Source organism: Odocoileus virginianus, chromosome 1, assembly GCF_023699985.2.
Source record: "Odocoileus virginianus isolate 20LAN1187 ecotype Illinois chromosome 1, Ovbor_1.2, whole genome shotgun sequence".
Classification (NCBI taxonomy): domain Eukaryota; kingdom Metazoa; phylum Chordata; class Mammalia; order Artiodactyla; family Cervidae; genus Odocoileus; species Odocoileus virginianus.
This window is the reverse complement of record NC_069674.1, coordinates 98560613-98573710: the sequence shown is the minus strand read 5'-3', so window position 1 is coordinate 98573710 and position 13098 is coordinate 98560613. Positions and strand designations below refer to the sequence as shown.

Genomic DNA, 13098 nt, shown 5'->3' with positions numbered 1-13098 from the left:
CATTTTTAGAGATGAAGTCAAATAAGCCAATATGAGCTTTTTAAAGCTTAGTTCCTTTACTGAGTGACCCATGAAAATACTATTTGAGAAACACCCTGGGGTGTACGTGTGTAGGCGTGTTAGAGGTACTCCTAAGGTCCATCAATTCCTTCACCCTGCTCCAATCCCTGGAGGTACTGTGTCTTCACTGCCCATCTATAATTAAGTTAGTGGCAACACAGTGAATCAAATGACTATCCTACATTTACTGCCCTCATCACCAACACCTGCTAGTCAAGCATTTATTTATTCACTTCCTAAATATTTTTAAGCCTTTCCCATATGTCAGACACAAGGTTCTACAGAGGCAGAAGAGGGAGACAAGAGCCCCATCCTGTGCATTTATGGACGTCTCAGTCCTGTCAACATCTACCCAAGGCCCCCAGGATGCAACTAGCTGTCAGCACAAAGTTATCAAGGAAGAGCTCAAATAGCAAAGCAGGGCCACATTCGACAAGACAACAGGTCATACATATTAATAATACCTGATACAACCTCTGAGCCTTGAAGTCGGTAGAGTTGGGAAAGTCAGGGACAAAGCATAAATACAGATTAAGAAAATTTACAGCATGAGAATGGAAGAATTATGGACAGTTTCTTGTGCGTTGTTTTCTACACTAGCTTTAATACGGTTTTTTTTTTTTAATTAAAAATCACAATCATATGTTGAAAGACAGAAAACGTTTATGATATGATCTTGACTAAAATACGTATGTTTGGTACAATTTTTTTGCTTGTAAGAATATGAAAATTATTTAAAATAATCTAAAGTTTATGAAACAAGGATAATTTAGTTCACTATAATCTTGTTGGAAGTCACCTATCAAACCATTATGATAAATTACCGTGGGGGGAGGAGGGACCTTATAACATGGTTCTGTATTTTCAGGGGATGCAAAAAGTCTCCTAGAGATACTCCAAATAAAAACAATAACAAAATGTAACTAGCCATTAGATTTTCATTAAACTACAAATAAATTACAATGTAGGTATTAAAAACAATACCCTTATTTCCAAAGCATCATTATAACACATAATAAATCCTGGCTACTTGACATGTGCCACAGCCGCAATCTCATAGAAAGTCACCTTAATGACCGAGTCCTGTATCGTTCTGTATTTCTAAGTAGGATGCGTGCCTTGCACAGAGGAATTAGAATTCTGCCTTAAGAATACTATGCTATGAGGCCACATCTCCACAGAAAGCCCTGGGAAGAGAATGATCACAGAAGACTTAAATCCAATTGAGACACTCTGACGACCAGCTCTGATCGCCAGGACATGTGTTCATTACATGAGGGAATTTTCTCTCTGGTTTGAAATGACTGACTGAAAGCGATTCCAAGCTCAGTCATAAGGAACAAGGATTTGGGTATATTTTATGACAGAAGTACCTAGACTGTTATTCACAGGATACTTCCAGAATTCAAACTAAAAACCAAAATGGTGCAACAAGAGTTTGAACACATTTACAAATAGTTGAAACAAACAGATTTGTCAAGCAAAGGTGTGTGACTATCTGGTATGTCATGGGCTTCCCTGGAGGCTCATATGATAAAGAATCTTCCTGCAATGCAGGAGACTCGGGTTCAATCCCTGGGTCAGGAGGATCCCCTGGAGAAGAGAATGGCAACCCACTCCAGTATTCCTGCCTGGAGAATCCCAAGGACAGAGAAGTCTGGCAGGCTACAATCCATGGGATTGCAATCAGTTGGATATGACTGAGTGACTTGCATACACATACACACACACACACACACACACACACACACACACACACACACACACACACACAAGTGCTCTATGACCAAGCATACAAGTTGAGGCTTGCCAGTCATATTTCCTCTCAAAAAATTAAATGAAAAGCAAAATAAAATTAAGCAATTAGCTAGAACTGAGGATAATAATAAGTTGAAGGTCAAACTGTAAAGTGAGAGACCAGATGGCCAGCAAAAACATGAAAGGAATTCTTGAAGTGAACACCATGAGGAAGAGAAGACATGGGATTGTCTAAGTAAAAAGATGCACAGAACACTTACAGCACCAAACACTGACAAGGGTGTAGAGTGTCCTTGCTGGCAGGATGCAAAATGGCACAGCCGCTTTGCAAAACCATTAGGAGGTTTCTTAAAAAACTAAACATAGTCTCATAGTAAAGATTCAACAATTGCATTCTTTGGTATTTACCCAAAGGAGCTGAAAATTTGTTTTCAACAAAACCCTGGCACAAGGATGTTTACAGCAGTTTTATTTACAACTGCCAAAACTGGTAAGAAACCAAGATGTCCCTCAGTAGAAGAACAGATAAACTATGGTTCACTCAAAGGAATACTGTCGTTGTTCAGTTGCCAAGTCATGCCTGACTCTTCTGTGACCCCATGGACTATAGTCCACCAGGCTCCTCTGTCCATGGGATTTCCCAGGCAAGAATACTGGAGTGGGTTGCCATTTCCTTCTCCAGGGGATCTTCATGACCCAGGGATCGAATGCAGATCTTCTGTTTGGCAGGTGGATTCTTTACCACTGGGCCATTAGGGAAGCCCTGTGAAAAGACATGGAGGAACCTTAAATGCACATTACTAAGTGAAAAGTCAATCTGGAGAGACTACAAACTACGTGGTTCCAACCATAAGACATTCTGAAATAGGTAAAACTATGGAGACAGCAAAAACATCAATGGCTGCTAGGGGTGGGGCAGGGAGGAAAACATGGATGGATGGATGGAGCGCAGATTTTCGGGGCAGTGAAAATGCTCTGCATGATATTATAGTGATGGATATATGTCATTTACATATGTAAATGTATATGTCATATACATTGTCCAAACCCACAGAATGCATGACACCACGAATGAACCCGAAGGTAAACTATGGGCTTGGAAGGACTAATGTGTCAATGGAGCTTCATCAGTTGTAACAGTCGTACACTCCGGTGGGGATGCTGATCACAGGGAGGCTATGCAGGTATGGGGGCAGGGGGTACGTGGGGACTCTCTTTATCTTTCTCTCAATGTTGTGAATCTAAAACCGCTCTTAAAAAAGCAAAGCCTTGTAGCTGGTTCACTTCACTGTACAGTAGATACTAACACAGCATTGTAAAGGAATTATATCCCAATAAGAAAAAGGAAAGTCTTTGAAAACTACGCAGAGATGCAAAGTCACAGTGAGAGAGACCAAGAAGCCACAAAGAAAACAGAGAAAGCAGCCCACTTAAATCTCAAGAGCCCCTGATTTCATCCACACCCTTAATGCAAACTTTCACTGAGTTACTCCTTTTCCAGGGAGCTTCTGCTCCCTGCAGCCAAGAGTGCTATGGAACAGGAATGGGTTCTAGAATCACCAACTGTTCCTTGGAGAAGACATGTGATTAACTATGAAACCTTCATAAAGTGCGGGGCAATGACGATGCTCCTACCCTGACACTGGTAACTGAACCCTCCAGTGACAGTTTAAAGATTCATTCTCATTCATTCAGAGACCAAGTCTGACTTCTCTCCTCCTGAATCTGAACTGGCATAGTGCTTGTCTGACCAACAGAATGAAGCAGAAATGCTATTGAAAGCTAGGCCATAAGAAGTTTTGCAATTTCCACCCAGTACTCTTAGAATGCTTGTTTTGGGGAAGCATTCTCTTAGAATCAAGCTGCCAAGGTTTGAAAAACTCAGGCTACAGCGAGGAACCTAGTAGGTGCTCTGGACGAGAGCCCCAGACGCTCCCAGGCCAGAGTAAGCGTCAGCACCAGCCACATGTGGGGGCCATCTGGCATCTGGTACAGCCTTCAGACGATGCCAGCCAGCTGCTGTCTGCCCATCGCCACACGGACATCACAGGGAAGAACTGCGCCAGTGCACCCAGTCAGCCCACAGAACCGGGAGAAATAGTGGTAAACTGCTGTTTGAAGCCACTACTGCTTCAGGATGACTTGTTACACAACAATAGAGAGCCAGAACATCCTTCCTCCATAGTGATGGAGAAACACTGACATCATCCCCATTAGGAAGAAGAGCAGGAGGGGACAGCAAGGCAGGTAGGGAGCTTGTGTGCTGGTGGCAGTGGGGCGGGGGGTGGGTTACAATTTTAAATTTACGCAGCATTTGGCATGAGTTTAAATGGGAGGCTTGAAGAAATGACTTCCGGGAAGTAATTCCAAGTTGCATAATACTTGGTTAAGTGAATATACCACTCCAGTGGATGAACTTATCACGTACTATACAGAGCAAGGTTAAGTCAGAAAGAGAAAGATGAACATAGTATATTAACACATATATGTGGAATCTAGAAAATGGTACTGATGAACTGTTTTGAGGGAAGGAATGAAGACACAGAAGTAGAGAATGGATGGACTTGTGGACACAGTGGGAGAGGGAGTGAGTGGGATGAACGGAGAAAGTACAATCAACACATATACACTAACACATGTAAGATGGAGAGCTGGTGAGAAGTCACTATGCAGCATAGGGAGTCCAGTCTGGCACTCTGTGATGACCTAGAGGGATGCAATGGGTGAAGGGAGGGACGCTCAAGAGGGAGAGGAAGTATGTATAATTATGACTGGCTCCTGTCATATGACAGAAACCAACACAAACTGTAAAAATTAAAAAAACAAGAAATAAATATACTGTTCCAACTATATTTATGCAAAATCCTATAAATCCACACATCTCTAAGACAGACTTACTGTATGCCAGCCACACTACAGCATTTGAAAATAATATTCCCATTTGCTACTCCTTTCTTCCAAGCAAAGCACACAGTTGCACTAGTAAGAAAATATGCAAAGGCACCAGTACAGGAATCTCTGGGTCTGTGCTCTTGTTCCACTGGGTCAGCACAAAGCATCCAAAAGCAAACACTTACCTTGCTTCAGGATATGCTCAGATGTTACCACAAGTATAAAAAGCAGGCGTGGGAATGAAAAACACCATTTCAGGATAGGTCTATCTCATGGGAGATTGCAGGGGGGAGCTATTGGGACAGGTGCATGTGGGCTTCTGGCTGCATTTGTCAAGTGTGACATCTTAAGCGGTAGGCACATGGGTGTCTGTGTCTTTTTATTTTTCTAAATCATAAAAACTAATTGTAATTGAATGTAAAGCAAAAAAATAAAGTTATAAAAACATCCATTAAAAATGGCATTTTGATACACAGCTATATACACAGGCATAAAAATATCATATATGTGGAAACTACCACAGTAATGGGAATATAGGCAACAATATTAGGGTAATACTTCTGGGGCTGAGCAATTAACTTACTAAACAGAGACATATTAATACATCTTTTGTTACTTGAATGGTATTGACAGGAGCTATTTCAATATTCACTTACATAACAAATCAACTGGCCATAAGCATTAATTTCTGCAAAAATCCCCCAGTCAACAATGTGTTAAGATTGGTCTTCATGTCATGCTTTTCCATGAGCATATTCTCACCAATCCCTTTCAGAACCAATGATGTGATCACATCAATTATTTTTTTCTCTCAAAATGAATAAAAACTCCCATAAGCATTAGATAGATTCACACATAAACACACACAAATGTACATATATATGTCTTGATGGAAAAACTACCAATGGCAATTTTCAAAGAACTAAAACAAAACATCTTAAAGTCTGTATGAAGACACAAAAGACCCCAAAGAGACAAAGCCATCTCAAGACTCAAGAAGAATGGAGCTGGAGGAATCAGGCTCCCTGAACTCAGACTATCCTACAAAGCGACCGTCATCAAAAACGTATGGTGCTGGCACAAAAACAGATCATGGAACAGGACAGGAAGCTCAGAAGCAAACCCACGGACCTACGGCCAATTAATTTATGACGAAGGAGGCAAGATTCTACAGTGAAGAAAAGACAATCTCCTTAAGAAATGGTGCTGGGAAAAAACTGGACAGTTAACATGTAAAAAATGAAACAAAACATTCTTTGACAACATACACAAAAATAAACTCAATATGGATTAAAGACCTAAATGTAAGATCAGATACTATAAAATTCTTAGAGGAAAACATAGGGGCAGAACATTTTTTGACATAAACTGCAATATCTTTTTTGCAGTTTCCATTACTATCTTTCCATTACTCCTAGAGTAACGGAAATAAAAACAAAACAAAACAAAAAACCCCAAATGAGATCTAAATAAACTCAGAAGATTTTGCATAGCAAAGGAATCCATAAACAAAAGACAACCCACAAAATAGCTGAAAATATTTGCAAGTGATGTGACCAATGAGGGATTAATCTCCAAAATTTACAAACTGCTCATGTGTCTCAATATCAAAAAAAGCCAAACAATCCAATCAAAAGATGGGCAGAAGACCTAAATAGATATTTCTCCAAAGAAAACATACAGATGATTAACAGGCACATGAACAGATGCTCAACATTGCTAATTATAAGAGAAATGCAAATCAAAACTACGAGATACCACCTCATATCAGTCAGAATGGCCATCACCAAAAAAATATCTACAAACAATAAATGCTGGATAGGACATGGAGAAAAGGGAACCCTCCTATACGGTTGGTAGGAATGCAAATTGGTACAGCCACCATGGAGAACAGCATGGAAGTTCCTTAAAAAGCTAAAAATAGACCTAACATATGACCTAACAATCCTACTCTGTGCATATATCCAGAGAAAAACATGGTTCAAAAGGATACATGCACCACGATATTCACTGAAGCACTATTCACAATAGCCAAGACACGGAAGCAACCTAAATGTCCATCGACAGAAGATGTGGTACACGTGTACAGTGGAATACTACTCAGCCATAAAAAAGAGTGAGACAATGCCATTTGCAGCAACAAGACAGACCTAGAGATTATCATTTTAAGTGAAGTTAAGTCACATAAAGACAAATACCATACAATACCACTTACATAACAGAATCTTTTAAAAAAACTGATACAAATAAACTTATTACAAATCAGAAAATAGAGGAGGAAATGGCAACCCACTCCAGTATTCTTGCCTGGAGGGTTCCATGGACAGAGGAGCCTGGCGGGCTACAGTCCGTGGGGTTGTGGAGAGCAGACTCGACTAAGCGATTGAGCATGCATGCGCGAAAACAGAAACAGACTCATGGACTTAGAGAACAAACTTAGAGCTAACGGCGTGGCAGGGGATAGAGTATGAATTTGAGATCAACATGAACACACTGCTATTTTAAAAATAGATAACCAACAGGACCTACTGTACTGAACAGGGAATTCTGCTCCATAGTCTGTAATAACCTAAATTGGAAAAGAATTATAAAAAGGATACATACACATATATATATAACTGAATTACTTTGCCATACACCTAAAACTAACATAACACTGTTAATCAACTGCACTTCAATAGAAAATAAAATTTAAAAAAGAAAGAAAAATACTGTGGACCCATTGTGCTCGGTAGCATTTAACTCTTTGTGACCCCATGGCCTGTAGCCTGCCAGACTCCTCTGTCTATGGGATTTTCCAGGCAAGAATACTGGAGCACGTTGCCATTTCTTCCTTCAGGGGATCTTCCCAACTCAGGGGTTAAACTGGTGTTGCCTGCATCTCCTACAATGGCAGGCAGATTCTTTACCACTGAGGCACCAGGGAAGCCCATTATCACAGGATTACTGTTCAAGAAGCATATTTGCTTGTCCTTCCAAAAATTACTATAGAATACTATTAATTTTCATTGGTAAGCAGATAATTTTTACTAAATACAAGCTTTATAGAATGGAGGTTTATCCCTTTTTGACATTTTTTCCCAGTGAATATAATTTCTTTTCATTTCAATGTGGATTTTCATGCCAAATAGATTAGACGGCTAATCTAATGGTGCCATGATGGAAACATTTGTGTCTCCTTTTCAGACAACCTTAAGAACAGAAGATCAAAAACCAAAGACCCCAGTGCCTTCAGGATTTCAAGTCTCTATTTCACTAGAATAGGCACAGAAGACTTGCTTGAATTGAGGACTATAACCTACAGACCACATGGCACCATATACGTTATTTTTTCTTAAAGTAGCAGTAACACTGCAATCACAACAACATACTCAGAGATGACATGTCAGGTGTAAAGTCACTGGGAACCTAACTGGAGATGGGTAGTGGCGACAGGTCCTCTGTCCTCTGCCCCCTATCCTGAGAGCCTCCACCTTTGCTGACCTTGACCACCCCAGAGCGGTCTCCCTCCTGGACTGAGCTCCCAACCCAGGAAGGAAAGAAAGGCTGGAAGAAACAGACAGTATATATACCTTATGCAGGAACACTCGAGGCTCCAGTCTCTGTTAAAACTCCTACAACTCTTAGTCTAACTTAGAAAGCAGAAAACCAGCTTAAATACAGCAAGCATAAACCAAAGGGCCCCTTTCAGACTAAGAGTTTGTAAACCCCAGTCTCAGCATCTAGTGTACTGATTATATTACTGCCGGTAAGTGTCAATATACAAAAACACTCAGAAAACTGAAGTCAAACTTTTAACAGTGCTCTAAACTAGTGCGGGGGTGAGGGGACACAGCATTAAAGAATCCACCTCTAGTGCAGGAGACTGGAGTTTGATCCCTAGGTCAGGAAGATCTCCTGGAGTAGGAAATGGCAACACACTCCAGTATTCTTGCCTGGGAAATCCTATGGACAGAGGAGCCTGGTGGGTTACAATCCAAACAGTCACAAGGAGTAGGACACGCCTGAGCATAGCACATAGCACAACTAGTGTGGTAAGTGAATTTAAGGCTAGATTCATCATTTTATGTACATCAATGAAACAGAAGAGTTTGGGTTTCTTTTTTTAATCTCTCAGTCACAGATTTAATTATCTTAAAAATTAGCAAATGAGATCAATTTTATTCTTTCTCCTCCAACCTTTTCCTTCAAATTTACTATCATTTTTGTTGTCTTCCTAATACATATCTTATAAAACAAGTCTTAGTTTAGCTAGGAGACAGTTAAGGTTAGGAGACAAGGACCCCCTTGCATCTTACGCGTGTTTTTGTACAAAACAGATTTTATTGTTTTTTTTTTTTTTTTTTTTTCAAAACAGATTTTAAACCAAACACACACACAAAAAAACCATCTTCAAAGAAACCAGAAGTTGGGGTTATAAATGCAAAAGCCAGCCATGTATGCTAATCCTCTGTAATAATAAAGCCAGGTGAGCTCCTGGGGCTGGGCGATGCGTGGGTGAACTAAGGGGAACCGCCCATGCGACACCATCTTTTAAACTCCTTGTTGTCCAGGCTGGCCAGCAAGGCAGAAGCACTCTCACAAGGACCCTCTAAGGGGGCATGTGACAGGCTCTGAGCATGGGGACACAGTCACCAGAGCCTGCAGAGAAAGGTGTGGGTACTACTTCCAAAACACACGTGGAATGGAACCAGCCACCCACTCCTCAGAGATCTAAAGGACCTAGGTTGTTTGCCACCTACAGGACTGCTTACCTGAAAAATAAACTCTTACTTCTTAAAGCAATGGCGTGGGGTAAGGAGGGGTAGGAGGAATCAAAACAGGAGACTTGAAACACGGAGGACCACTGTCTCCCCAACCTTTGAGACGAAGGATGGCAAGCCTCATTTCGCAGATATTTTAAGTAGCTATAAAGCCCCAGTGGCTCCAACTTTAAGCCTGTGTTTAGATCAGGTTTGAAAAGGGGCTGCACCACTTTACAATAACTAGGCACCACGTCTGATGCCAATCGGTGCTTTGTATTTGAAATGGGCGACCACAAACGAAAAAACAAGACCACCTACGGCAGACGATACATGCCACGACCAATCTCCTTGGCACCCAGGCCTGTGTGTGGGCAAAATGCTTTCATAAAAAGAAAATAAAGCTCAAGATTATTGCCAAAAATCTTGAGTAGTATCACATAGTTAGTTTTCCACTTTAAATTCTTACAGAGATATATAATCATGTCTTTTCAGCAAGCTTAAAACCTGACTTAAAAAAAAATAACAAACCTACCTGACCTACTGAAATGGCCCGTTCTCTTGGGCCCCTGGTAACAGCCTTGAAGACAGACTAAATATAGCCCATGGTCATGCCTATTGAAAATTAGAAAATCTAGTTATTCAACTGGAAGCTATCATTGTTTTAAAGGAATACTTACTGGCAAAAGCCATTTCTGCAACTCCTCATATTCTTTTTGATTATTATTGTGTGTCCTTTTCACTTAGGACATTAAAGGCTGCCTTTTTCCATCCTCAATGCTCCTAAAGTTACAGGACAAGGGGATCTTACCTGGCCGTCTCTGACAGGTCAGTGATCAAACAGAAAGAGTCAGGCCAGAGCCAAATTCCGTCCACCTCTTAAGAATCACCAGAGGCTAGGACTCTGTGGCTCCTGCTACACTCAGGGAACCCCATTCAATGCTAGGACAATAAGCCCTCTCTAGACAAAGGTTTAATATTCTCGGGTGTTTTCCCAACTTCTAAACTCAATGACTTCTCAAGAAAAGATCACTCTATGATCACCAATTCCTGCACAGAACAAGCGAATTAAAAAAAAAAAAAGTGATCTCATCTTTTGTACAAGAAACACAGGTTTAGATGGAAAATATACCCATATTTATTGCCCCAGTGATCAAAGACCGTTTACTTAACCAACCTTATCTTTAAATAGCACCCGTCTTTGTAGAAGAGTTTAACTTACTTAAGGTATTTACATTCACATGAACAAACCCGTACGTGAACTAAAACAAGACTCGATGTTTTGCCGAGCTCGGGAACAAGACGCAGGTCGTTCGTCCACATAAAGAAACAGTCATTCCAAGCGTTTCTGACAATGCAGGGTGCGCTCTGCCCATCACCCCCCACCTCCTTCCCCCGGAAGCACGGGGAGCCTTGAAGACCTGCTGGCGTGTGTGAAGTAAAGCAAGGCAGAGGGCTGTGGCTGCTGGCTGCAAACTACAAACTCCAGTGCCTGACCCAGAGAGGGTGGCGTGAGGAAAGACTGCGCGAAAAATGAAACTCCAGGAAAGGTCAGCAAAGATGTGCTCAAAGGCCAAACACTTCTGCCACAGACGACTTCTATCGCAGAACCAGCTGCAAGCAATGGCGGATCAAACAGGCACGACTCAACAGGCAGTAAGACAGAGACGTTTACCCCTTCCACCTCAGGAACGGCCGCCTGTCTAGGAAGCGCCAGGGTGCCCTAGTGGACAGGGCCCGTGAGCAGGATCTGTGGGGAACAGAAGCCTGAGTCCACACTTGGGTAGCACGGTAGGGCTGTGTATACGAAACAGGTCTTTTCAGTGTTGAGATCCGCAAAAGGTACTTACACAGCCTCCGGCGAGAATTTCTGCTGCCAGTGGGACTGAGCCATCTTTGCGCATAAATTTATCCCTCACAAAATCATTCACCTTGAAGAAAAATATTTAGAGAAGCTGACAAAAAATATAGAGACAGTCATCAAACACACATATACAGCTGTACATAAATGTTATTTTTCTTTCAGTGTTTTGGAGTAATCATAAACTGAATAAAAGAACAATCTTAAGACTTTGCTCTTGATCTCATATAGGTCGTTTCTGAAAGCTAGAATATATAGATGTGCATTCCTGATGTTTGGGGGAGAAAGAAATTAAGAGAGGTGGTTTAACAAGCCTAATTCATATATGTCTGCAATTACCGTAGCCTAGAAAGAGAGACATATTAACAACAGAGACACAATTAAAACATACATTTTATAACTTAAAAACTTTAGAAGATTTGATTAAAAATCACTTTCAAGTCTTCTAACAGGATTTAATCTCAAACAGCTTCATCACTGAAACACATTTAGCTGAGCAGATCTTTCAGCGTGGTAGAAATTCAGCATCTAAGAAATTTCTCAAGGGTTCTCAAAGAACATCAAGTGCATTAATTAATTAAGTACAATATTCTCAAAATGGTGTATACTACAAGCAATTTTAAGGATCAATCAGAAGATTAACTGTTCCACAGTCTCACATCAGAAGATGATAAAAGGACAATTTCAGCACCAACACTACACAGCCCAATCCAGAGGGAAGGTTTAACTCTCTGGGGCTTTATGACCTTAGTGATGAAAATGTGGTCACTGACCCGTTCCAGAAATCCGTACTAACTACTTACCACCTGTCAGTTAAGAGTCAGGCACTGGAGAACCAATCTGATGGAGCACCAACTTCAACCAGAACTCAGACTCCTCAACCTGTTGCTCTGGCAAATATTATGCAATACACCTCGAACAAATTCTCTACTTGAGTACTTGTGTACTTGAGTGATACGTTTTGGAGTCAAAGAAAAGCTGCTTTTGGATTCTAGCTTTCCCACAGATGAACTGTGCAGAGGCAGGCAAACACTTCACCCCCGTGGGCCTCACTCTGCATATCTGAAAACTACTCAGCGCGCTGGGGATGAAAGCAGCCACAGGTAAAAGGCGGAATCAGCCGGCACCGTCAGCACTGAAGGAGACGCAGCTGCTGCCGCTGCCCCTGCTACGATGCTGATAATGGTGACAACCACCAAAGTCTTGCTCAAATACATTATCACATTTTCGGATGTTCAGTGTTACCTCGGGGAATAATAAAAAGCTCTGTGTGGGAACTGCCCTACGTTCAAATCAGTTAGCGCCTCCGAGGAAACAGGCCTGCTATTTCACGTAAGAATCTCTGCTAGATTCCTGAATATGTGCAAACTACCTTCATCAGAAGCATCAAATCAAAAGACTTACTGTAAGTTTTATGGCCTTCTCTGGGGCGACTCCCAATAACTGTGGCAACAGACCTGAAAAACAACAAAAAGTAGAAGCATTTTAAATAAATTAACATTGACTAAACACATCAACAGCTCTAAAGAGGGGATCACCATGTAAAAACCGGGGCAATCTGGGCTGCAACTTTCCGTTCTTACCTTTGATGAGAATACTCGAGATGGAATGTTTAGGTACTAATGTGTGAGAACCAGGTCTGAGCAAACTCCCTCTCACATTTTAGATCGTTTGCACGTTGGGTAAGTCAACAGTGTTAGTGAATCAGGAAATCTCATTATTCACAAATTTGCTCTTTTCCCTCCCACCTCTTAAATAAGTGGACTTTAGTGAATATATTTTTTA

General features: G+C 41.2%; 1 protein-coding gene across 3 annotated transcripts in view; it reads right to left on the bottom strand.

The window, feature by feature from the left end:
- SLC25A13 (solute carrier family 25 member 13) overlaps positions 1–13098 on the bottom strand; it is a 226378-nt gene that overhangs the window by 56632 nt on the left and 156648 nt on the right. For all 3 annotated transcript variants that reach the window (XM_020869840.2, XM_070471249.1, XM_070471251.1), the window contains exons 12-13: positions 12718–12770; positions 11303–11383 (exon numbers count right to left, since the gene is read on the bottom strand). In XM_020869840.2, the coding sequence (XP_020725499.2) occupies positions 11303–11383; positions 12718–12770 (134 nt within the window). The remainder of the gene's footprint in view (positions 1–11302; positions 11384–12717; positions 12771–13098) is intronic.